The sequence below is a fragment of the Anser cygnoides genome, chromosome 1 (assembly GCF_040182565.1).
Source record: "Anser cygnoides isolate HZ-2024a breed goose chromosome 1, Taihu_goose_T2T_genome, whole genome shotgun sequence".
NCBI classification, from domain to species: Eukaryota; Metazoa; Chordata; class Aves; order Anseriformes; family Anatidae; genus Anser; species Anser cygnoides.
In genome coordinates, this window is record NC_089873.1 from 68,147,801 (window position 1) to 68,173,995 (window position 26,195).

Sequence of the window (26,195 nt, forward strand, 5' to 3'; positions counted from 1 at the left end):
TAATAAAAAAACACAACAGCAAAAAAAATAAACAAACAATGGCTTGGCATACAACATCACAGCACAGGGATACAAATGCAGATGTCTGCTGATGTTGGTGCTGTGCAGCAATGGATCCCAGGTGTGTGCCTCAGCAATCCAGGAGTTACCTAGCTATTGCATGGCTGTGGAGAACTGTCTCACTTGACTTGAAGAGCAGAACAATGAAACAGTCATATTTAGATTGAAAATGTATTATTTTGAAAGAAAGACAAAACACTTAGAGCATTTAAAGGAGAGAGCAAAAAACATGGGATAAACCACAGCCTTCAGAATACCTATTATGAGGTTTAGAGACATGTGAGTAATCCCAATTTTTTCAGCCACCCACTCAAAATTTATATAATTTTGAGGTGCTTTCTTATTAGTTTGGGGATATGACTAACCCACCTCTGAAGGTAGTATTACTGGTAGACTGCCTTTCCAATCTCATTTTATTAACTGTCTTCCTGCCTAGTCGACTGCTAGCTATCCCAATCCCTCCAAAAGACATAACTCAGGAAGGATTATTATTATTATTAATATTATTAATAATAATAGCTTATGCACTTATGCTTCAGTGTTACCCCAGTCTGGTGCAATCAACAGCAATATCCCCAGCACATGGGCTGGACAGTGGCTATATACTGCTGAAGAGATGACAACTCCTCAAGCCCACCTTAATGAGCCAAACTGTTTATGTTGGGTACAAATGCCCCCAGAGCTTCCATCCACCAATCTTCTGCTGCCTTCTCCTATTGCCTGCCAGATATGCTGTAACTGCAGCTCTGCTGTGCACGCTGCAGGAGAGCCCGATAGATTGCACTGAGCCCCAGGGTGCTGTTCCAGAAATGACAGTACAAAAACAACTAAATGGCATGCTATTTTGAAACACCTTACAACTTTTTGAAAAACTGTTCAGTGCTCTTTCAGCATTAGACAGAGCCCTTGATATAGCTAGTAACACACTGGAAGTTTAAGATCCTGATGCTTAGTTTAAGTCACCCAAGGAAAGCATGCCGTACTGGAGGTCCTGGCACACTGGAATAAGGCTCACTCAAGTTCTCTGTGATTACGTGCTCTTTGGACCTGCATGTCTCTGCACAGGTAGTGGGTGGCTCAGTCACTGCCTTCAGACTGCTCGTGAAAGCCAGCTTTCAACAAGGACCAGCAAACAGAGGCTGAAACATCCAGCTTGTATTTCTTGTTCCTTCCCCCCAAACCTCCTTCCCTCTGCACCTGCTTCTTCACAGGTGCTTTACAATTTATCTTTAAATGGAAGTTACTAAGGGTAATACATATTAACAGCTTTCACCCAATAAGGAACTCCTACCAGGAATGTATTATGTGTCTCGAGAGCCAATCAACAAATGGAAGTTTACATCGCGTTGGATCAGGAAATAGTGGCACACCGTAAACGTCTGCATCAGTACCAGCCATCTAGACTCCCTCCTGCCATCACTGGTAAGAAACAGGCACCACCACTGCATGTCTCATTTCACATCTTTCAAAAGACTGACTTCACCTGACGTGACCTGCTTCTTAGAAACACACCTTTCTCTTTGCCCTCTACAAAGGAAGCTTGGATGACTCATTCAGTTACAGCCAGATATGCTGATATCATCAATGGGTCAATGCAATAAGCCCCATTCTCTAAACCTGAAATAGAGGCAACAGCCTTTGCATTACTTTCATTCTTGCTCTGAAAGGACAAAACAGGTCTTATTGCATTACAGATAAAAGAGAAAAGAATTTCTAGCGCAGATCATTTAGATTGCAAGCTGAGTGGTCCTCAGACAAGAACCCTCAAAGTAACCAAGATGGAGAAAATGATTAGAGATGACCATTATGGTTGCTGTTGTTACAAAGAATAAATACAAAATTCAGAAGAACAATGGAGTCTTCACCCTGCACACCACTTGGGAATTCATTTGCATGCAGATTAACAACAGCATCTTCTAGCTCATAGCTCAAAATTAGGGGTTATGCAAATTATGACTTGTATCAACACTGTTTTTACCAGCAATCTGATCACAAAAGTTTAGTTTAAGCACCTTCCATGGCACATGAGCTAAAATACTCTTCAAACAGTACATAAGGAATACGGTTTGGTGTGGGGACGCAATTATAGCACTACTTTACTGATTTACTTCCACAGCTTGTACCAGCAGAAATTCTACATGCCAACGGGGTTGAAACTCCAAGGATCACTGCGTTTCACCATCTATTCAGATTTAGGCTAAAATGAAGGGGATGAAAGAGGATGTGCAAGAAGACCATGGTTGCTATGCAAACACTTTGTAGCTTTGTTCATAATGAGAATGGAAGAAACAATTAGTTACTATTCTGGAAGTGGGCATTTATACACCAGCCCAGAACATCAAAAGCAGGATACTAAGGAGTAGCAAGTGAGCAGCTAAACAAATCAAACAATCATTCAAAACAAGGACAGATGAATCTCAGAGTGTACTTGTAATTCTTTGTAGTTCCAAAGAGAGCAAAGAATAATTTTTTAAAAATTTGAAATAAAGCAGAAAAAAAAAATAAAAATTAAACCCAAATAGCAGGATCCTGTGTTCTCTATCAGATTGGAATTTTGCTGTATCATTTTTGACAAAGGCAAGAATTTAACAGCATACATAAACATGTTTCATAGAAATGATAGTGAAAGAGTCCTATGGATGTGCCTGCGAGAAGCAAAAGCAGAACAGCCACTGCTAGCCAGAGTGGCTGCCTTATAGAAATAAGGATCTGCGCCAGGCACAAACAGAGGTGAACAGAGACACCACCACCCCAGCAGCAATAAGTCGGGACAGTTATCCACAGCACCACGTACAACATTGATTCAGTGTTACCTATCTACATGTCGGCTAACAGTTTGCTTAAAGGCAGCAACAGCTGCCCCTTGGTCCAGCAGAGGCCCTCTTTTGTACACTGTGTTACTGAATGCATACCCATCAGACGGAGGGTAGTCGGGAACACTGGGAGGCTGGAAGACAAAAAAGAGACAAAGACGAAAAGGGGATTAGTGTCACACACAGCAACACACTGCCTGCTTCGCCTAATCCAGGGCCCCCGTGCTCCCCGCCAGCACTCCCATGTCCTTGTTCTCAGGTGCTCACATTCTGCTATGAAATGTTAATAGCTTCTGCATTTCAAATACGTACGCAGAGAGATCAAAAGGATAAGAATAAAAGAATTTCAGTCCTAAGTCACCCTCCTGCATTAATATTACAGTGGATATTCTTTAGAAAAAACAGTTCTCTGGGGCAAGGTCCGCGTCATCTCTTAGGTATCTCTACAGCAACAAAAGTTATAAACAATGCCTGAATGACTTTAAAACAAATGGCACTGAGAAACTGCTCTGAGCTTTTGTTCTAAATGTACACTTCAAGCCAGAAAACTCTAGCTAGCTAACCATAAGTGTGTGTAAGAAATAAAAGCTCCCAAGTAAAATTATCACCCTATTTCAGGATCATAATATCAAGCGGCTCATTTATGTCGCCCTCTCACAGAACATGATTGAAGTCAAAGAAGAAATGCAAAAAGGAAGGTAGTACTTCGTGTAATTAAGGATTATAATTAAAGGAAACAATCACAACTTATTACAAGCACACATAGAAAATTCTTTTTAAGCAGCATTCCTTTAAAAAAAACCTACCTTAAATCCAGCAGTGATACTCTTCTTCTATTAAGAATTATTTCAATGTCCATTCCCCAAAAGAAAGACAAGATGAGCAGTTCATTTCTGGGGATTATGAAACTGAGGATGCTCATTCTTGATCTTTTTCTTATACCACCATCCAGTTGCACAACAAGATAGAACAGCTGAGATTCACCACAAGTTGCCAAATCTCTATACCCTGGCCTTTTTTTCTTGCTGTGTGGCTACAGAAAAGCCACCCTCCTCAAGCCTGCCTCCAAGTATCTGACCTGGCACCCAGAAACACTTGCCTACGGTGTTGAGTGTTTGTAATAAGAAATTAAAAACACACAGAGGGGAAAACAAAAACAAAAACAAAACACCCTATACAAACAGAATTTTCTTTAAAAATACATGATTATAACCTCTTTGAAAAAAAAAACTCTCAAGTGTCACCGACTTTGTAACTCACATCAAAAGACACCCAGGAAGCAGGAACTCATTTTTACTTCACACAGAAATTATTTTCATCTCCTGAGCCTCACTGGACTCTCATCACCAGCTCCCCACTGTTTCACTGCCATTTGAAGTCCCCATCGCTCAGATGACTCTACCTTCAAACCCCTTGGTGGGAGCTGTATGTGCAACTACGTCTTAGGATACAGGATTGGAAAGAAAAAGAAAAAAACACCTCATGAATAAGGCTTCCCAGTGCACATGCTCAATATGCCCTCCCAGCAGGACCAGCCTCCACCCCCACCTGCACCACCCACTGAGGCACAGGGCTCATGAGCAGCAAGGCATGGACACAAATTCTCATATAATTTTTCCAGTACTATTTGTCAACTAAGCTGTTCTGATGGACTTAGAAAGAATAATTTTCCTAGTATCACCAACTCCAGAATGCTCCTTTTGCTGTAGATATTTTGCAGTAGCGCAACTTTTCCACCTGAGCACCTAACGCATTTCACGGCTATTAAGCAGCTCAGCACTTCTCCCCCAGGGGATGTGCTCAGGAGGCACTGGTGCAGGGAGCCAAGGTACCAAGGTTAAGTGACTTGCCCAAAACCACACAGGAATCATGAAACTAAGGCTTGACATCCCAGGTACCAGTCACACAAATGCCTTAATTGAACTGTTATTCTTACTATTATTATTATTACTATTATTATTATTGTTATTATTTTTACTACTACTACTATTATTTGGTCTTTTGAAGACTAGGACAAAGAGGCTAAGTCAGCACAAACACCTACCAACCCAACCAACATTACCAACATCAAGAAGAATGCAATCCCCAAAACACAAAAAAACAAAATATCTCAGTGTATTCCCCCCCCAAAAAAATGTTTCAACTTATTATATACTAATATAACATAAGCAATAAACGTATTCATTAATAATCATAACAGAAAATGCCCCTTTTTTCAGTACTATTTTGCACTTTTCACATATCAATAATAAGTGGAGAAAAAGTGGTGTGTTGTTTTGGTTTGTCTTTTCTTTCCTTTTTTTTTTTTGTTTGTTTTTAATTTAAAAGGAGCACAACGTAAACTATAAAACCTGCATGTCAATGTAGAGCAGCAGTGAAACAATGTTTGATGAATGTTTGTTTTTGGGAGATGACAGCAACAGCTACATTGCATTTACTGTGCCCATTAACTTTTACTAAACACTTTTTTTTTGCTCAGAAAAAACTCACAGGCAATAACATACTTTTTGGTGCATTTATTCTTTTATATCCTATTAGGCATAAAGCCAAACAATGTTTTAAGTAATCAAATATGAACCATGCTAGCCTCCTTTGCTTGGCAGACTTTTTACATGGTATACACTTTTTTATTTTTTAAATGCAGAGGTTCATCAAAACAAAGTTTCATTGTGACACGTTTTCCACAGGCACATTTAATGTTTTTGGTTTTGTTTTCTGGAGAAACTTTGTTGTCTCCAGTAAGACAACATGAGAGTTGTTCTGCAAGAGAAAGCCATCCCACAACTGCCAATAAACAGTAAATGGTGAACTCAACTTTACCAGGCTAAGACTGAATGTTTCCCATGCCTCAGACAAAATACCCTAACCATAAAAGTATTCTGAAGTTTGGTTGTTTTCATAATGAAAGCTGCATGAAATAGAAACTGCTTTTACTTCTTAGTTTCACTCCTGTGCAGACACTTAGGACCTCCCAGCACAAAGGTGAAATGGCAGGCTCCTCTCCCAGGAAATGCCAAATGCTCAAGGCAGTAACTCCACACTAGGAAGCAGAGCTCTGCTCAAAAAACCAGAAATGGCAACTGTGACAAATAATTTTCAAAAACATGGAAAATTTGTGATCCATCTAAAATCATTCCCCTTCATTTTCTTCCATATGCGCATTTTGTCACTAGTATATTTATCAAGCTCACAATTATAAAATTAAGACAAAATTAATATAATAGCATTAAGATGTATTCTGAATATAGTACCGGTGTAAACTGTCCAAGGAAGATGCAAAAGTCTACGGGTTGAAACTCTTAGCTGTGGTTCCCACAGATGTTAACAGGGGAACTTGGACTAGCTAACTTTTGATTTAAACTACAGCTAGTTCAATACATTACAGTTTTAAATTTAATCTTGTCTCCTCTCAAAACCAAAAAGCTTCCAAAACTAAAACTTTCATATGTTTAAAATAGCAATAGCTTTTTTGTGAATTAAAAAAAAAAAAATCACTTCTATTCTTAAAGTTTTCACATAAGTCAAAGTACATTTTCTGACCAACTCTCCTGAAAAAGTTAGAGGTAAAATCTTGATAGTCAGTCCCTTTATTTTCCCCTTTATTCATTACTCACAGAGTTAGTGAGAAAATGTACTCTGATTTCTCTGAAGGCTTTAGATGCAGGTGCATGTTTCCATTCTCCAAACAGAATATTTTTTTCTTTTCTAAATTCATCATATTTTGTTGGAGAAAAGCACAGAAAAAATGTCCCTGTGCAACAATTCTTCTAACTGGCAATGACTTTTCAGAAGTAAATTACCTGACATGGCATTACTCTGATAGTACCTGTGAATATTTTCTTGCAAAACAGTTAAAGTATCAAAAAATCAATAAAAGAAATATTAAATTCTACATTTATGAACAAGCAATTGAAATTCAAAATTCCCTATTTTTTGTTTTGTTTTGTTATGTTTATGTTCCTGTGCATGGATGCACATTTGAAAACACCGTTGTTCAAATTCTGCCTAAAGCATATACAATCAAAGTCAATAGGATCTGAAAGCACACGACAAGGGCCAGAACAAACTTTAGGGGCTTGCATTGTCCTTTCAACTGATGTGGGAAAACCCACCAAGTTCAAGGAGGGTAGTAGGCAAAATCCTTGTATTTTTCCTAGTCACATTTTGGTGGTTGAACAGATTTGGTTTCCTACAGCAAATATACTAAGCTTGCACTGATGTAGCAGACATCAGAGAGTGGTCTCTTCAATGTCTCAGAATATATTTTTCTGTGAAAGTAATTCATGTTGCTTTCCACGAATTTACAAACCACTGTCATAGTTAACCTACCTCAGTTGACAATCTTTTTATTTCTTGCTTCCGCTGTTGCTCTGCAAAGTTTGCCACAGACTCAGCCAAATGATTGAGTTCTTGTTCATTTGGAGCTCCCATGAAGTTCAGCAAAGGAGGTTCCCAACCGTTTCGGAAACGAGGGACATAAGGTGGAATAAACTGGTCTTTGGGCCAGTCCGCTCTGTATGAAAAGCAAATTAGAGAGTTTTATCAAGGGCCATAAAAAATATTATTTTGATAGGTTTTCTAAAACTTGAAATACTTTTTATTTTGTTAATAAAGAGGAGAGGCTGGGATTACAGTACAGATACAATTGTGCTAGAACACAAAAAATTTGCAGAAAATATGTATTGACCATAACCGCTTTTCTGCAAGGCATAGCAAGAAGCTAACTACTTTTGCCATAATGACTTGTCAATGCTAAAACACAACAAATTCCTGTCTCATAGCAAAGGATGAGTAATAGAAGAATCAATCACAAACATATCTCGGATTTTTTTTTAACTGTTAGATGGGAGAAAGTGTTGCAATGCCTTATTCGTGTTAAAGGACTACACAAAAGACTTCAAAGAAACTGCCTACTGTATATACTGTATAAGAAAGTCTAAAAATAGATATGAAACGCAGAAGCTTAGGCCAAGCTACGCCTTAAAGAAATAAGGCAATGGATAGCTTATACTATATAAAAAAAAAAAAAAAAGGCACAAGAATTATCAGTATATTTAATGTTTTATACTTTATATTAATTTTCTTAGAATACCATATTACTTTTTAGTGTTCCACTAGCATTCCCTACTCTAATATGCAGTACCTAAATTAATGCTTTCATGCTCTGCCTTTGTGCCATGCATGACGCACCATCTTGCAATATAAATTACTGTATCTTTACAGTGGAAGCAGAAATGGAAACTGACATTACAGTGGTTTAACAGTCTCATTGTTGACATTGCTCAAAATTAAGGGAAAAATGCTGTCAGCCACGCGACTTGCAGGAACAGTCAGCAATTACTCTCCCATTAGCAGGCCTGATGTAGGTCAGTAACCCTTGAGTTTCATCATTCATCTCTCTTGCTAAACGGCACCACAGTGTACCTCTGTATACTGAGATCAGTCAGACTGAAATATCTAATCTTCACAGGTCAACTAGCAGTATTCTAAGTGCTTCATTCTTCCCTATGCAACATAAGCTGTTTCTCTTTCAATCACACTTTCTTCAGTATGGTTTAAGATAATAATGAAGGTAGTTCCTAAGATGAGGAGCCAACGATTTTACACAGAAATCCATTTTCCCTGCATGGGGCTCCAACGCTGTGGAAATTTCCACAGCCAGCCCCACTACAAGCTGCAGTGAAGCCAGCAGAGCTCAGAGCAGGTAAAGGCAAGCAGATACTGCTTTTCTGGGGTAAACTCTCTGGCAGTCACAAGGGGCTCTAATTGCTGTTTGCAGCCCATTTTGTAGTAGCAGGCTGGACAACAGGCCCTAAGGATGTATTTGGACATTGTTACAGCAGCAAAGTGAGATCAAGGAAGGGAAACACTCGTACATTACACTCCCTACTATGAGGATGCTTCTCTCTCCATGTTCTAGGGCTTTCTATGAAGCCTTTCTTACCAGGAAAACATTCAATTAACTTTTATCACTTCTTAGTCACTTTTTCAAGAACACTTTTTAATTGATTAATTAATTTAAAAAGTAAGAAATCTACTTGGTAGATGTTTATTTCCAAATTTCAAATCTAAGAGCAAGATGAATAAATTCAAAAGACAAGGTGTCTTTCCAGTTGAAGTGATTGCATGCTTAATCATTGTTACATGTACTTATCTACCAAAGATTACAGAGTTAAAACACATTTTGTCAATTTAAGATTTTTTCTGTGTATTTTACTAAGTAATTTCAAACCATATACTCATCTCAAAAATAACAAATACATACTTAAATTCTAGTGAAGCCTAACCATACTAGTAAATCCATTAAACATGACATGTAAGGTATGTACACATAACATGATCCAGCCAATAAACACTCTTTAAAAGTTTGAAGCATTTTCTCTATAGCATTATGATGCTTTTAAAGAAGTAAAGACATCAAAATTTTTAGCTTGTAATCATTATTGGAAACTGAAAATAAAAATCTGTATCCTCTTTTTCCATATTTTTCACTTTTTATAGCAATTTCTTCAAACTGATTTTTAATCAATTCCAAATGATTGGGTTGGAAAAATAAGGGTGTAAAGCAGTTGCAAGCATGCAAAGGACAGTTCAGAAAAAAATAATGGTATAAGGTTATGTAATTAGGTCTCTTCTCCTAGAGTCTATGGAGGAAACAAAAATTTTTGTCTGCATTTTCTCCCTCCATGTGACCCCTAAATTCAAACCATTCCCAAATCCCACTGAGGCTAAAGGATTCCTTTCCAAAAACTTCAAAGAATAGTTGTAAGGAGTCCAAATACCACCAAATTAGTATCAAGTTTGTTGGGGGTGGACCATATGATTAAGATCGTGTCAATAAACTTGAGCTTTTTCTCACCTGGCTTTGGTCCATGTGTCACCCAATGACATCCATAATTGTCCTTCCTCACTGGTGACAGTATATTGCAGGAAGTCTATAGTATCTTTTGTAAGAAGGGGACTTAGTACTGTACTAGCAAGCTCTGGACCTCCTGTTGTCTGCACCACCTAAAAACAAGTATTAAAATAACACAAAGAACATACACATCATAAGTAAGGAAGTTACATTGAATATGTATCTGCAGTGCTGCTAGGATACATTTACTACTCAAACAAACAATTTCTGAGGAGCTAACGTGTCCTAATGTCCTTATGGATGAACCACTTATTGCAAAATAACTGCTGTTCTGGTCACCTACTATTTTATATTTAGACCCACTTTTGCAATGTTATTTTAATGTACTGATCAAAACCACACATACTTCCATTAAGGCATATGGCTGTGCATTCAACTTTCCTCCTGCATAATATAAATTATCACATTTTTTAAATTGTTAATTAAAAATTATAATTTCAAACTGTAACACAAAAATCTAAAAATATTTTAAATAAATATATTTAATAGATGGATATATGTGCAGAAAATGATGTAACGTGTTTTCTAAAGTGACCCTCATCCTCAAATACACGTATTTCTCCTTAGATACTGTCCAGGGACACAACATCTTAATCTCGTTATCTTTGAAAAGGTTATAGAGCATACAGATACAAGAGTTCTGAAGGAAAACACTGAAAAAATTATAAAAGCTTACCATATGTAGTGGGGTAAAGAGAAAATGAACCAGTTCAGCTGCACTAGGATTCTGGATATGGAACTTCAATTTGGCCTGAGGGAAAGGGAAAATGATAAATTGTAAGAAACAGTTAACTTTTATGACAATAAATACTTCATGTAAGAATGACCATCTCAAGTGAGACCACAGGTCCATTCAAGCCCAATGCTTTGTCTCCAACATCAGCTAAGAGCAAATGTTAAGGGAAGAATGTGAGAAAAAGGCAAAAGCATAAGAAATTTTCCCCAAGATATTTTGTATCCACCAGTACTTTTCTCAGAAACTAGAAGTACAAAATGCTAGTGTTTTATATTAATAGCCACTGACGGGTTCTTCTTGTGAATAAATCCATTCAATTGTTTTTGAATCCATGTAAATCTTAGCATGTACTATGCAAATAAGAAGTTTGGCACCTGAATTATATGTTTTGTAAAAAAGCATCTCCTTTGTAAATGTGCCAGCTCTTGGTTTCATTAATACCCTGTAGTTCTTTTCCAAAGAAAACTGAGCAATCCTTCTCTCCTCCCTTTTTCCAGTGATGTTCATAACCATTTATATATTTATTACATTCTCCTTTTTTTTTTCCTCTAAACTAAATAAAAGCCTAAATAATCATCCCTTACAGCATTCTTGTCCTCCCTGTACCTTCTTCAATTTCACTGTACTGGGAACAAAATAAAGGCAGTGAACATAGTGGCATATTGATGCTCTTTATTTGTTCATTTTTGTCTTTTCTGACATCTCTTAGCATTCACTTGGTTCGTCAACATTGAACATGGATGCTACTTTCACAGAAATATGTATTACATCTGCGTTTTTTTTCTGACTTGTTCTATATATGAGGTTTTTCCCATTTGTATCTTACCTGTCAATACTGAATTTCATCTGTAAATTCACCATTTGCTATCATGAGGTGTTTCTACATTTCCATACCGAGGATTAGTCTAATTTTACTATCCAGAATAGCTTAGTAGCCTCATCAAATCTTGTCACTTCACTCCCCATTTGCCAGAAAACCTGTGAATATGCTGGACAGCAAAAGCCTCTGCATAGTTGTGCATGGGACTTCACTGCTGAATTTACTGGACTTTGAGAATGAGCATTTCATTCTTATAAATTGTTTTCTATTTTGCCAAGCAAGAGTCTAGGAAGCTCTATTTGAACTCAAAGCAGCTCAGTTTCTTTACAAACTTCAGGGTATGTGACCTTGTTAGAAACAAAATAAAAAACTGAGCGACTTGTAGGCATCATTTTGCTTTGCAATATGTATGTTTGCTTCTTCTCCAATTTTAATATACCTGTCTACAGGTATATTATTTAATAATATACAGGTATAATTTTAAATATATCTGTCTACCATACCCCATGGGGGGGTACCTCATGGGTACTTGGTTGTCTTAGTCCCTCAGAGCCCTGAAATTACTTTAAAAATTATAAACATTACCTTAACATTACTCTTCCTCAGGAAGAAAGCCAGTCTGAGAGGTTGCACACCACTGTGCATGGTTTGCTGATTTATCCATAAGTTTTTGGAAGAGATGGATGAATGGTACCCATTCAACAGAGTTTCTATCCATCTATTTGTTACTTGCCATTTTGATTTTCTGTTTTTTAACCCATTACCAGTTCATCAACATGAAACAGATACTCTCTTGTGCTTCCCATAAACAATGGTTTTCATGAACATATTGTCCATTATCAAGTTTTTCCATGTAAATATATGCATTAAAAAAATTACATATTTTCTCTGCTACAACTTCTTGGAGGATTCCTTTTATTTAGTGATGACCCATCAGCCCTGCAGACTCCAGAAGTAGCAAACATGCCAGAATGTGTTTTGAAAAACTCTAGTAATTCTTATTGCATCTTGCTGTCTGTTCCTCAAACTACTTTTGGCTAGCTTCATTCTATTTTTACATCTAGCCCTCTAGAGTGTGCCTCCAAATTAAGAAACAAGGAGGATGTGTTTTTAGTGCTAATAACTTCCTATACATTGTCCTTCAGACACAACAACTTTCTTTTGGTCTTTCTAAAGTGTTTTTTGTTATTGTTGTTGTTGTTGTTTTTTGACAAATGGTAGGCACTTTCTAGCAGTTTCCAGCATGGCATTTTAAAACAGTCTCAATTCTACTGGCAGAGACCTTATTCTTCTAGCTAATTCTTTTATTTTTAAACTAGATTCTTCACTTTATACAGTTCTCCATGTCTGACATAAATGCCTAAGAAAGGAAATTTCAAGTTTTTGTGGCTTCTGCAATGACACTGAAGCAACACACTGGTATGGCACAGATCTTCACAAAAGAGCATTAGAAACCATGTCCTAGACGCTCTCAGCACCAAAACAAGAACAGCTTCTACTCCTGAACAGAAAATAAAGATTTAGATACATGGGTTTTCCTCAGTGAAAAACTAATTTAAATGCAGTATTAAGTTATAATGAAATAAATTAACATTACAAACACTATTACTGAGAAAGATCAGCATGTTCTAAGATATCTCCTGCCTCTCCCTTTCTCCCCCTTCCCTTACCCCCCAGCAGCAATCCTCTGAGGTCAGAATCACAGCATTTGATATAGAGGTTTTTAATATATTCTTTACTTTTCTAAATATCACCCACGGCCCTGCAATCGAAATTAATTCCCCAAGAGGAAGAAAAACAAAGATTTGACTCAATGAATGTGAGAACAAACTTTCTTTTTGGCATAGCTTCCCCAGCAATTGGAAGGGACAGTCAGTATGTGGAAGTAAATGCACTGAAGGTGTCCTACTTGCTGCCTTCCACTAATAGCACTTGCAGAAGAGGAGATGTCAAGGAGAAGGCTTTTGAGTTAGCACCTCCACTTGTTGAGAACTTCCAACAAGACAGCAACTTGCCAGCTGGAGTGTTCTGAGGCCAGAAAGGTCCTGTGTAATGGCTACAAGTGGCAACAAGTACAGAGAGTCTGATGGACATAACTGAATAAAACTAAATTAAGGCCACAGCTGGTGATGCTGGCAAGCATGCAAGAAAGCTGTGACCCCAACAGACATTCCTAGAAATCCTTTTATGATTTAAACTTGAATTTCACAAGTAAAAGGTTTTGAAGAGCCATGAAAAGAAGAAACACAACAATGCTGAAAGAGAAAGAAATATTTTCATCTTGTCACTGCATAGAGCCTTTGAGGAGCAGCATCCCAAAAGCCATTTTGGGTCTGCTCCTTTTTAAAGAGTAGTGGAGACCAAGACAACAAAGATCCAGGCTCACAATTACCCATATGGTGTGACCACCTTTCAACGGCTTACAGCAGCAGGGAAGGCATTTAAGCTCCACCAGGTTTCTCTCTATAGACAACGCACCAGGAAAGTTAGAAGACAACACCTGACTACTGCATTCCCAAAGAAGAGATGACCTTCCGCAGCCCCCTCAGGGGAGTCAATAAAGCAATCACACCTCCTGGAAAAGCAGCAACACCCAAGGAAACCCAACTTAAAAATAACTAAAAGCAAATTCATTGTGTTACTTATTCTTTCTTCTCTTTATCTTTCACAAGAATTTTAGTTCTTCATTTCATATTAGTGGAATAAAACAATGGAAAAGCAATACAGTAAAACAGGCACTCAAATGAATTGGTAGCAACAGGGCATGACAGAGATCATGTTATATCTCACATTAACTATACCAGCAAAAAACTGTTATAGCATGCCTCTCTACAGTAGTAGTTACCAGAAGATTGAAGCCGTGCTTGAACTTTTGGAAGCAGTCAACAAACTCATCTGGAGGTGGCGGTTTTGAACGGAGAGTCAGAACTCCCTCTGTTGAACAAATAAATTGAGATTTTTGTACATCCATTCATATTTCACACAATTTCTATAAATAATAAAGATATAATAAACATGTAAAGACACACTTAATAGATTTATCAACATACAAAATGCTGCAAATATAGAACCACTACAGTGAGCATATTCTGCAGTCGCATCTCTAATCAGTCACTCTCCACTGATTTCAAGCAAATGTTTTTAATAGATTTTTCTCTAAAAGTATACTGCATGGATGTTTTTTGTGCTTAAAGTGAAAGAAAATTACTACCTTCCAGAAAAAACAAACAAACAAACAAACAACAACAACAGCCATATTTGCTATCTACTTTAGTGATCTTTAGAGAAACAGAATTGTGTGCAGTAAGAGCTCCTACCTCCAGGTCCTTTCTTTTTACTTTTCTTAGTTTTCTTCCTCTTTGAAAGTTCAGCAAATGCTTCAGCAGCTTTTTGAAGTTTGGTAACAAAATATTCAATGTCATCCAAAATATGGTTCAGAATTTGCTACAGGAGAAAAATTACAGTTACTCTATTGAAACTGTAGCAGTAATATTCAAGAAATCAAAAGAACTATACTCTTAGAGACCAGCAGCTTCTTCTGTACAAAGTTGATGCTAGAAAACTGCATATTTTGATTCATTGTGTTCTTAACTTCACATACCTGTCAAGTATTTTAGTGTGGGTTTTTTTGTTTTTGTTTTCCAAAACTCAGGGCAAGTAGAATTTTTTAAAATATAAACATCAATATTATTAAATTCAGATTGGAATTACACAATTAACTCACACGCTACATTTTCTCTCACAGCACATGAAAAAGAAATCTAATCATTTGTGTAGGACAGCATTTTCCTAAACCGTATCACTTCATAATCTCCTTTAGCACAAAGTATTAAACTATTCGTTGAATGTCAGAATGTGGTTTTACAGATGTAGTGCTCTTTGAAGAATTGTTTCCATAGAGCAAGTGGAGGAAAAAGAAGAAACCCCTGGGAAGCACGTATACAGCAATTCAGCAGGCCCCAACATGCTTCCCTCAAGACCCCCTGATGTTGCTGAGGGCAGCATCAGAGTAGAAGAGTAGAACGTTACAACTAACAAACAAGGAGATATTTGATATTGCATACATCAGAGGACCTGTCCTATATTGTTGCTATGTGGCCAGAAAAGATTAGTTTATGCATGTGCATGGTTCATCTTTCTTCAGAAATTAATATATGGTTATGTTCTAGATACTGCACATGCCTAAGTCCCACTAAATTGGTAGAATTAAAGTTTACAATTACATAGTCTCTGAATTTAGTCTTCACAAAATTACTATTTATACTTCTAGCTTTTCAGAAAACTTAACATACATCTATCTATCTATCCATCCATCCATCCATCTATTTTAAGGAAAAATTACTAATAAAAAAGAACAATTGTCTATTCATTTAGAGGTCTACTGCACAAGCATAGGGTGTCCAGAATGCTTTCCTCTAGAACTGAATTTCCCATGTGGAAAAAGTCTTCCCAAGAGGTAGGGCTGCAAAATTTCACAGACATTAAGCAATATCTCTTGTAGTAGCAATAACACTTACAACATCTCTGTCAATCCTGGCTGCTATCATCTCTGCTGTTTCTTCATGGTCATGGTATTGTCTATGTTTTTCAACTGTGGAAAAGGGAAAAGGATAATAAGCCATCCATATATGCAGAATTAAAGAGCAATACTTCCTAAATAGCTTATGCTTGAAACCATTCTACTGTAAGAAAAAGAAGCACAAAACTGTACCATTCACTTTACAAGGACTCCATACAAGCTGATGAACTTGTACTGTAATACCTGATCTTGCCAAATCTAAATATTATAAATAAATATTATACTGTACATTGTATATTGAGTAACTAAATATTATATTGCTTTTGTTAACAGGAAGGATTTTAGTAAATACATTTTAGAAAAGATCCACCTGAGTGGAATAGAGGGATCTACAGGAACTCAAATCACTGACAGAGCACTTGATAAACTAATGAAACTTTTTTTTTTTCAATTGAGAAGTCAAACGAACAAACTAGCCATTACTCAAGGTAGGTGTTATGCTGCAGATTAGTAGGTGAAAACATTCTTAACATTACATGTTTTTCTGAACATTTTTGTTTTCTTTACATAGTTGGTTTGCTTTGTTGAGTGATATAGCTTAATAAACCAAAAATAATAAAGATGTCATAGTTAATGACTTTATAAAATTTTAGTATCTATTATTAAAAAACAAAAAACCAAACCAAACCAAACCAAAAAGCAGCCCTCACCTTAACCAAGATTACTCCATTATTAGTCTGTTTTACAGAAGGAGCTTTATTGTTTCTAAAGATTTTTTTTGTCAAAGGAATCTAATCAAAATAAAAACATTGCCATTAGAGATTAAAGAAAAATATATATCAGAAATTCTACAGCATTCCTTGGTTAAGGCTTTAAAAACATGAACTACTTTAGTCATTAACATATAAATAAATAATGTTGATCTCCAGTCAGATTTTAATCCAAGTGATTATATTTTTTAATTATCTGAAATATCTGGCCTATGATTTCCCTATTAATAAATAGGGCATCATTAATTTACTAGAGTTATGACAGTACTGATTAATGCGTGCGTTACTATGTTCACATAAAAGCCCAAGTTAAAATTCATAGCCTATACAACCACATAACTAAGCACAAGTAAATAAGTTTCTGAACAGAAATTCAGAAAAATGATAAGTAAATGACGAGTCAGATTGTGACAGCCAGTTCTTCCATAGATCAAGCAACAGTGGCTTGGGGTGTTTCAAACTGGACTGGGAGAATAATCCTGTCTGCTCTCAGCAAGGACAGAGAGGTGACCTAGTACAACCATTTCTCTATTTGCATTTAATTACTGTAATCTTCATTAAAGTGTTCTTTGCAAATTATTTTTTTGTTATTACCAAGGATCATAAAAACCTACTGCCCAGAACAACTGTTTATCACTGCGCTGTGCAGAAATACTCACACTCCCCCTGCTCAGTAGCCCATGCAGACCATGCTGCCACACGGCTTCTCACGTCCACCTGGGTGATGGTCCCTGGTGGCACAGGGGCAGGTGCCCGCGGGGGTGGAGGGATGGTGCTGTCAGCATTGGATATCATCCTACAGGAAGAGAAGGAAGCCCACAAGTGACACTTGAAGCAAAAACATTCTATTTTTTAGTGCTTCATCAGAGAAGACTAGGAGGCTGTATAAAGACCTATTCTGCTGTTGAACACACTGTGGACTTACCAAGTTAGCAGCACTCAAGACCATGGTGTGTAAATATATTAAACGTAATAGGAAACGAACTTCATGGTGGGGTTAGCAAAATATTCATCAGTAAAACAAAACCTCTACCACCTAGTCACATGGGAAATATTATTGAGTTGGAAGGGACCCACAAGGATCATGAAGTCCAACTCCTGGCCCCCACACAAGACCACCCAAAAACCAGACCCTATGTCTGACAGCGTTGTCCAAATGCTTCTTGAGCTCTGCCAGGCTCAGTGCCGTGACCACTGCCCTGGGGAGCCTGTCCCAGTGCCTGACCACTCTCTCAGTGCAGAACTTTTTCCTAACACCCAGCCTGACCCTCCCCAGTCCAAGCTCCATGCTGTTCCCTCGGGTTCTGTCGCTGTCCCTAGAGAGCAGAGCTCAGCACCTGCCCCTCCGCTCCCCTCGTGAGGAAGCTGCATGCTGCCATGAGGCATCCCCTCAGCCTCCTCTTCTGTAGCCTGAACAAAGTGACTGCAGCCACTCCTCATATGTCTTGTCCTCTAGACCCTTCACCATCTTCATAACCCGTATATTTGACCCAACTGCAGAACTGAGACATAGAATGTTATTCTCTGGCAACCTGCGTTTATGTCAGATGTTCCAATCAATAAGGTGGAATTGTGAAAGTTGAGAGTCATGCTATAAATTGAAATAGCATGACATAAGTATTAAATCAAGGCCTCTACATGTGATTTTGGAAGTATATTATCAACTAGCAAAAAAAGAACATGAAACAGTAGATAGACTTGGGGACCTGGTGATTCGATATATTGCCAAGAAATTAGGTTTTTACCTCAGTGTTTCAAGTCTCTTCTTTTGTTTCCCACTTTTGCTGTCACTGATTGCACTTTCTATATCTTCATGAATAAAGCTAGCCTGAAGAGACAGAAGCAGAAATAATCAATATTCAGCTAGACTAATGAGACATATGAAATAATTATCTCATCATACACTTTTTTAAGGTATCCTTAGATTAGAGAATCCCTTATCATATCCCACTTAAAAATAAATAAATAAATCTGGGATAAATTATTTTATGCTAATGGAACAAAGAAACACACAATACAATTGTCTGGGAGCTGGTATTTTTGTAACTGTTCCATTCTCAAACATTATCATCAGATGAGTGTTTCATCTAGCTACCAAATTTGTCTGAACAGCTGTAATTATCCCAAGCCAACAATTATTGCATAAGTTATTTTATCCTTCTCCACGTACATCATTTTTGTTTTTGTCAAGCACGTTAGTGAAAGACATAACCAAAACTACTATAGATAGCAGCAGCATAAGGATTAAGAAAATAACTGGTAGTGTTACAGTCTCCTTTAAGAAGTAACAATAGCCTCCAGTTTCTCTTTGGTTTAGTAAAAGATGAAATTTTCAGAACATTTCCTAATCTGTAGGTACCTACCTCCACCAGTGGTTCACAAGTGAAATTCTGATACAAATTCTGATACGTCTAAGGCATCATTTTAATAGATCTTGCATTAAATAGGTCACAGCTTCTCATAGGATTTAGGATGCTCCATTACATGTCTTCAGCTGACCAATTAATTTCCTATACAGGCTGTCAAAGCCCCAGTCTGTTCATGTATGGTTTACTCTACAAGGCCCACCTCTATCTTCGTCCCCTTATGAAGGAGAAGAAACTTCTTGAGAGGAATATGTAACTTCTGCCAGGACCAGAAAACTTCCTTGAATTTAGTAACTAAAGGGATTAACAGACTTCTCAGACTACAATGAACTGTACCCAAGATCTATTAATGTTAAAGAATGAATAGGAAAAAAACTTGAGGGGATAACAGAAGAATTTAATTAATCATACTATTGATGTTTATTATTTAACATTTTTTTAGAGAATATTCAATGGCCAAAATATAATTTTATGTTTTTGAATAAATTATTGTTGCAGAGATTCCTGAGGTTCATGGTAACTTCTGATCAAAAGCAGTAAAAAGGCAATATCTCAAGAACAGCCAAGTCTTATGGGAAAGGAATAGAACCTAGGGTAAAGTCACAGACTCAAATAATATCCCAGAAGTAAAGGGGGATCCCATACTTCAAGTCATGTTTATATGCTCTGTGTTTTTATTGGTACACACTGGAACAACTTCAAAAGATGAAAATCTGAAGAAAAGCAACCACCTCTACACCTTGGGAGGCTGTGTCCAAACAGACCTTAAAGAGGAGCCCTGCACTATTTAGCAAACTACAAACTGAACTTCTCACAGAATCCCAATTCCCACTGAAACGACAAATTCTGTGAAATTAGAATTAACACAATTAATTGGTCATCTTCAAACCACTAGCACAGTAGCGATTTCCAAATGGTTGTACAATGTGATTACCAATCTGGTGTTTAAAGATAATGATATATATTACTAAGAAGGAATTAAAAAAAAAAAGGAAAAAATGAAACCATGAAATTATGACTAGAATTAAAAGAAATGCCGATTACTTAGAGTAACTAACACATCAAAATTTATAGTCCTGGAAATAAAGAAGTATTGCTGAATGCATTAAAATATTTACTCTAAAAGCTTGAAAAAAAATTATAATCTTGCTATACTACTTTCCCCTCTTGCAAGTAGTATTTTCCATTTTACTATCTCTCCTGCAGGACAGAGATGCAGAGATGTGGAAACATAGAGGAGGTTAATTAAATACACAAAAAGAGCAGAAAAAGGGGAAAGATTAGGTAAGACTCAGAATGAGTTCTTTCCAGATTATAAAATATATTTGAGATAACTCAAACTATTTTAGACCACTTTCTTCAGAATTGTGTACACAAAACTTATACACATTCCAAAGCTTTACTCATTTGCAAACCTAAATGAACAGCTACAGAGCCCAAGAATCAATATTTACAGTAACAACATATTTGCACATGCTCTAAAGATTCAGCTTATATACATAACTCACACCTCTCTTACAAGACATACCATGCTGCATTTACTAACATTAAGTAGTGCTCAAATCATAAATTCATTATACTTGAAACATACTTATAAGAATAAAAGAACAGAATTATTTAGTATGAATCCATTTATTTAATTTCATCCATTGTACTTTCTAATTCATGAAATTTCCCCCATTCAAATAAGTCACAGCAAATCTCCATTACCACCTTACCTTAATCTCATCACATTGGAAAAGATGCAAATCTGGCTTGTTTTGAGTTGGTTCTTTACATACTAATGCAAGAATTGAATTGTAATTGCATGCATTCATCACAGCTTGGCAATGCTGAATTGTGCTTAAAGGAAAATTCTCCAGTTCATTCTGCCGAAAGAGAGGAAAAAAAAAAAAAAAGAAAGAAAGAAAGAAAAAAAAGCTACGAGTTAAAAAGGGAAAGTGATAATAAGCTAATTAAAATACCAAACCTTACATACATCATTTTTCCCTTCTCTCTCTCTGAAAACGAGACTGCCACTCACAGATCTTACCTTTGATTCTAAGTCCACCAAACTGACAGCTTTGTCATCCACTTGAAGAATCATATCTTGAGTCCACACTTTGCCTTTGGCATCCAGCAATTTCAGCTTCCTTATTCCATCATCTACTGTAATCATCGCCTCTTTTCGGTCCAGAACAAAGGTGGTCAAGTGCTAGTGAATGGTACAAACAATGAAGAAAGAACCTGTAACTCTCCCTATCACTAGGCAATGTCAGTATTCAAATTGTCATGAAAGAGCAATACAAATAATTCCTGAATCGAAGTGCCTTTGTTTATGACAGATCCCACCAATATGCTATAGGCGAGGTTGTTCAGTCTGTAATGTCATTTTAAGTCAAACGATTTTTGTAACTCACTATTTGTCATCCCCTGTCATTTCCTCACTACAGTACTGGTTACATTTGAAGGCAAATTCCAACATCTTCCACATATCATGGCTAGAATTGAATCTTGAGTATTTAATTAGCTTTACTGAGGATTGAAAACCTGTGTCAATTGGCAAGCTGAATTCAGAAACCTCAGTAGTAGCAGCCCAGAAACAGCCTGCCAACATTCCTCCACCACCACCCTGACCTGGAACATCCTCATCTCCTCCAGAACTGCCAGTTAGCACACTGATGGCAAATGCAAAGGGCTTGCATCTGACTGAGATACCCTACAGACAGGCTAGTTGCTTGTTTTATGCAGATCACAGTAAAGATGTAGCATATGAACTATTTTTCCTCACCATCAATTTGGAACATTCTTCAGATTCCATTAAAGGTCTAGAAATTAAACAGTACTTCACAGACATCACTTCAACTAGCTCCTCTGTCATTACATTTTTGACAACTTCTCCTTCAACATGTCAGACATGCAAGACAACTCATAAAGTTATTTAATTTAATCCAGGCATAACTCTAACTTCACTTTTTATTTTAAGATCTGGATACACTCACTCAAGTTGAATCAAATATATGCCTGCATACCCACTTTATAAATAACTTAAAAGAATCAAGTGAGTTTTCTTCTATTACAGGAAAAAAACACACTTAGTAATGACAGACAAAAGAGTAGATACGATCTGTATATAATCAAAGTATTTTAAAACAAACTCTACTGACTGCTCACACAGGAAGGCTTAGACTTCAAATACCAGTACTAATCTTTACGCCAGTAGAGTATGAAAATGGTTACGTAGAAACTGAAGACAGACAGACAATTAAAAGCAACATTAATGTTCCTTTGGAAGCTGATCATAGGATAGAAGCACTTCTGCATACAATTTCACGACTTACAGCTAAATTTAAAACCCAGCTAAAATGAACAATCTAAGGTTTTTGCAAGACTCATCTTAACCTATGACAGTGTTCTGATGGCAGCAGGAGAAAGTTTATGCCAAAGAAACTATGGAATGAGGCACTGCACTCAGAAGTGCCTAACAGATGATGTATAGGCACACAGGCTTACTTTGCTGAACATTTTAAACATAGCTATTTCTGAAGAAGATATGACAGCAGCATACAGTATTTCTGTGAAGCAGTTTAAGACAAGAAGCAATGTATTTTGCGTTTCTCAATGGGGATGAAACTGTGCAGGCAGAATGTACTTGTTAAACTACTACACAATAGACTTACTAAGGCTTTTAGGGCTTAGTACCCAGCTCTTTCTAAATATCCCAGCCCCTCTGTTGATTATAAATGATCAAGGTATTCCTTTAAAATATCAGTCAGTGTGCCTCGCCAACAGCACAGTGTTTTTCAGCTGCCTCATCCTTGCAACAAGACATGTTCAGAGACAGGGCAGCATAACACACTGAGCTGTGATCCCACTGAGAAGCCCTGTCCCTTTGCCAAACTACACACAACTTTGCTTACATTCTTCTACATAAAAATTCCAGCTCGTTATGGCAAAGCTAGAGAATTTGATACATTTCAGTGTAATCTGTTCTGAAGTGACCTCAGGCTGGCAGGATATTTTGCAAGATTTATATGTCTTCAAGCATATTATCCTCAAAAATCATGTAAACAAAAATCACAGGGCGTAACCAAAAGTTGTAATTGGTACATCGCCTTATCATACATCCTTGTCTCACCTCTACATGATACTGCGAAGTTTCGGATATGCTGCTGGCACTGTCCCGTGCATAATTCTTTCTTTGTTCTAAAGACAGGGAGAAAAGAAAGAATAATTATTCATTCAAACTCTTATCATGCTGTGTTTTGGATACTTCTCAAAGATGCTTAAGACTAGCCATATATATGAAAGTAGAAAGTGAGCTGCTGTTTATTTCTGTATTCAAAAGAAAAACCTTCATAGTTCAGCACAAGCATCGTACTTACATCCATGTTAAAAGCCAGTTTTCTTGTCTCATTGACTCCGGATGGGAGTAGAGCTCTGATGGAAAACACTTAATTGGGAAGCCTGACTATTAAAATCGCTGGCTTACCACTTTGGTAGCAACATGGTAACTAGGTTTGTTATAGTTGTGTGAATGCACTTGAAAGCAAAAGTGTTTTCTGATATAAACATAATTCTCATGCTAAATCTGGAAAACAACAAAGTCACACACAAACCAGACCTGAGTCATTCCTTATCTCTTCCTAGAGTATTCAGTTTGTTGAATTACTAATGTAGAAAAATACATGGAAAACAGGGAAGGAAAAAAAAGCCAAAAGCTGCAGCAACAAAATACAAATTAAATATCTCAGAACATAAATATTTTTCATCTGACAAACAAAATGCTGCAAAATCAGAAACATTGTTTGCCTTTTACTCCATACAATAGATTAGTCAAACCAGGGGAAAAGAGAAGGGGAAATGCAAGATGAGGACACAACACACACCCACACCACAAAATAATGAATTAAGATGAATGCTGAAAAAAAAAAAAAAAAGAAAAAAGAAAAAGAACTTTTCAACTTTATTAGCAAAAAAGATGAATGCAACATTTGGAGGGTTTTTCTCTTTTTTACCCCCATAACCGCTAAAGTGCCCAATCCAAAACACTGGGACTTTTGTCTAAAAAGTCACTAGGAGACTTGTTCAAAAGAAGTACAAGGAAATTCTGCATATATTTTTTTTAAATCTCCATTTAATTACATTTCTGATCTTCAAGTAAAATAGGCAGTTTTATTGTGTTTGGAAGAAAATATACGCAACTGATGTTACCTTCATTTCATCAGACCCATTTGGAGTAGTTGAGGCAAAAATAAGAGTGTGTGATTCTGTCACCACCAGAGATAAGTTCCTTTTTCCAAAATTAAAAATGCTACCTACTACCAAACACATGATCTGTGATGTACAGAGATCTGTAGTGAGGACACCATAAAAGCAACACTGCAAAAAGCTTGTCTGTGACCTGGATTCCTTCATACAGGAATTTCAGGTACTGACAAGGAAAGAAGTGCCAACACTTACAGATGTAATGTCTGGAAGTATTTTGTCACCTTTTAGAATCACACCCATTACCTCTCCAATCCTCAGTGAGTTTCCCGAAAGACAACCCAGTTTCTGAAACCCCTCCCTGGCTTGATGGGCCCTCTCCTCAATGACAAACACTGCTCATGCAGAAGAGCTATCCTGCTCCCTTATCACAGCTACTCAGCTTGGTTTAGCAAGAGGAGTCCACAATGCAAACACCAAATTGAAGAATGCCACAGATTATCAGAATTTTTAACTAGGTGTGTGAATTGTTAAAAAATAGATGTCTTAATTTCATCACCCCGTATCTTAAATCCCAGGACAGAGGACCTGCATTGATTCCAATTGTAACTAATATTTCTGCTTTTGCAGCATGTTATTTAAGGCATCTTATTTGGTTGTTGTTCTTTTAAGGATAATAGACACACACATGCACATCCCAACAAAAACAGTCAGTGAAGCAGTACTGTCTGACTTGCTACCTTTCTTTTTTTGTTTGGATGATGATCTGAAGAAGTAAAGTCCATCTGTTCCTAACAAAACAAGGGAATTAAAAAAAAATAGTATCTAGTTTAACTACATAGAATGATTTGCACCTCCAAGGGGATCAGTTAACAACCCTCTTTAATGGACTGTAAATGATAGTCAAACACTGTCTAGTAAGAAAGAAAATACCCTTAAAAAAAAAAAGTCTCAACTAACAACACATCAAATATTCAACTTTGATTATTATTACTATTATTAGGTGAAAAAAAGAGCATTATTTCTAATGATATCAAATTACACAAGGATACAAAATCTTATAGCCACTGTAAGGATTAAAAATCCTGCAAACAATAACAGTTGGAGTGGTTTTAAATAAAGACATCCTGGTGTAAGTAAAGGCTCCAAAGTAATTAAAAAACAGAGAATAACTTTTGCAAGAGATTCCTTGCTCTGATTCACAGAAATTTTGTTCTGCATTAGGATATCCAAGAACACTTGGAGCACTGATTAACACATCCTCTTCCACAGAACAGCACAGCACTCACAATAGACAAGATGGCAAGGTTTTCAACACACTATGTCATGGTGAGAATAATAGTGTTTGTATTAAGAAAGAGAGCTTTCTGAGTGATAATAAAAGCTGTGACTGCCTGCATCTGAGAGCAAAGGAGACCCCCCGAAGTTCTGCATTCTTAATTACAATAGGACAGTAACAAGAACTTTGATAGAATTTGAATTAGCAAAAGTCAGTCAGTGTCTGTGTTAACAAATAAAAAATATGGTCACCACAACTGACAGTCTACTTTGAGTTCAGCAACAGTTCCCATTTACCCGTTTATTTTTTAAACACACTTATGCTGGCAGAATGTTTATTAGAACCTGTTAGAGATGTGAGTTACCTTTGATATCTGTCCAACGAGCCCTTCTTCTGAAAACACTGCAACATGTAACTTATAGACTTTCAGACTCCAGAGTCCAGGAAAGCAGTGCAACCTAAACTCCACAGTAAAGCATGCAAACTAAACCTGGGGAGGCTTCCAAGCCTTGTTGCAGTTACAGACCAACACGCGCACACACACAAAAAAAAAAATGTGTGTGGGGGGGAAACACCTCACAGGCTCTTAGTTGCTGTTCAGTGCTGCAACATTTTTCTGGCTTTGAATGAGGTAAAAAGTAGCCTGTAGTAGCTGCGAATGTTGTCAACACCACCACAAAGTAGCTGGAGGTAGATATTATGGGTAACCCATCCATCCTGAATCATTCA

At 37.0% G+C, this 26,195-nt stretch overlaps 1 protein-coding gene across 8 annotated transcripts in view; it reads right to left on the bottom strand.

The window, feature by feature from the left end:
- EPS8 (EGFR pathway substrate 8, signaling adaptor) overlaps nucleotides 1-26,195 on the bottom strand; it is a 134,037-nt gene that overhangs the window by 21,453 nt on the left and 86,389 nt on the right. For 7 of the 8 annotated variants that reach the window (XM_013172938.3, XM_013172933.3, XM_013172937.3 and 4 more), the window contains 12 exons: nucleotides 23,118-23,185; nucleotides 21,033-21,194; nucleotides 20,719-20,868; nucleotides 18,380-18,462; nucleotides 17,294-17,430; nucleotides 15,863-15,936; nucleotides 14,663-14,789; nucleotides 14,191-14,279; nucleotides 10,466-10,540; nucleotides 9,733-9,881; nucleotides 7,203-7,386; nucleotides 2,874-3,007 (listed from right to left, as the gene is read on the bottom strand). In XM_013172938.3, the coding sequence (XP_013028392.1) occupies nucleotides 2,874-3,007; nucleotides 7,203-7,386; nucleotides 9,733-9,881; nucleotides 10,466-10,540; nucleotides 14,191-14,279; nucleotides 14,663-14,789; nucleotides 15,863-15,936; nucleotides 17,294-17,430; nucleotides 18,380-18,462; nucleotides 20,719-20,868; nucleotides 21,033-21,194; nucleotides 23,118-23,185 (1,432 nt within the window). The remainder of the gene's footprint in view (nucleotides 1-2,873; nucleotides 3,008-7,202; nucleotides 7,387-9,732; nucleotides 9,882-10,465; nucleotides 10,541-14,190; nucleotides 14,280-14,662; nucleotides 14,790-15,862; nucleotides 15,937-17,293; nucleotides 17,431-18,379; nucleotides 18,463-20,718; nucleotides 20,869-21,032; nucleotides 21,195-23,117; nucleotides 23,186-26,195) is intronic. The other variant, XM_066999124.1, reaches the window with a different exon arrangement.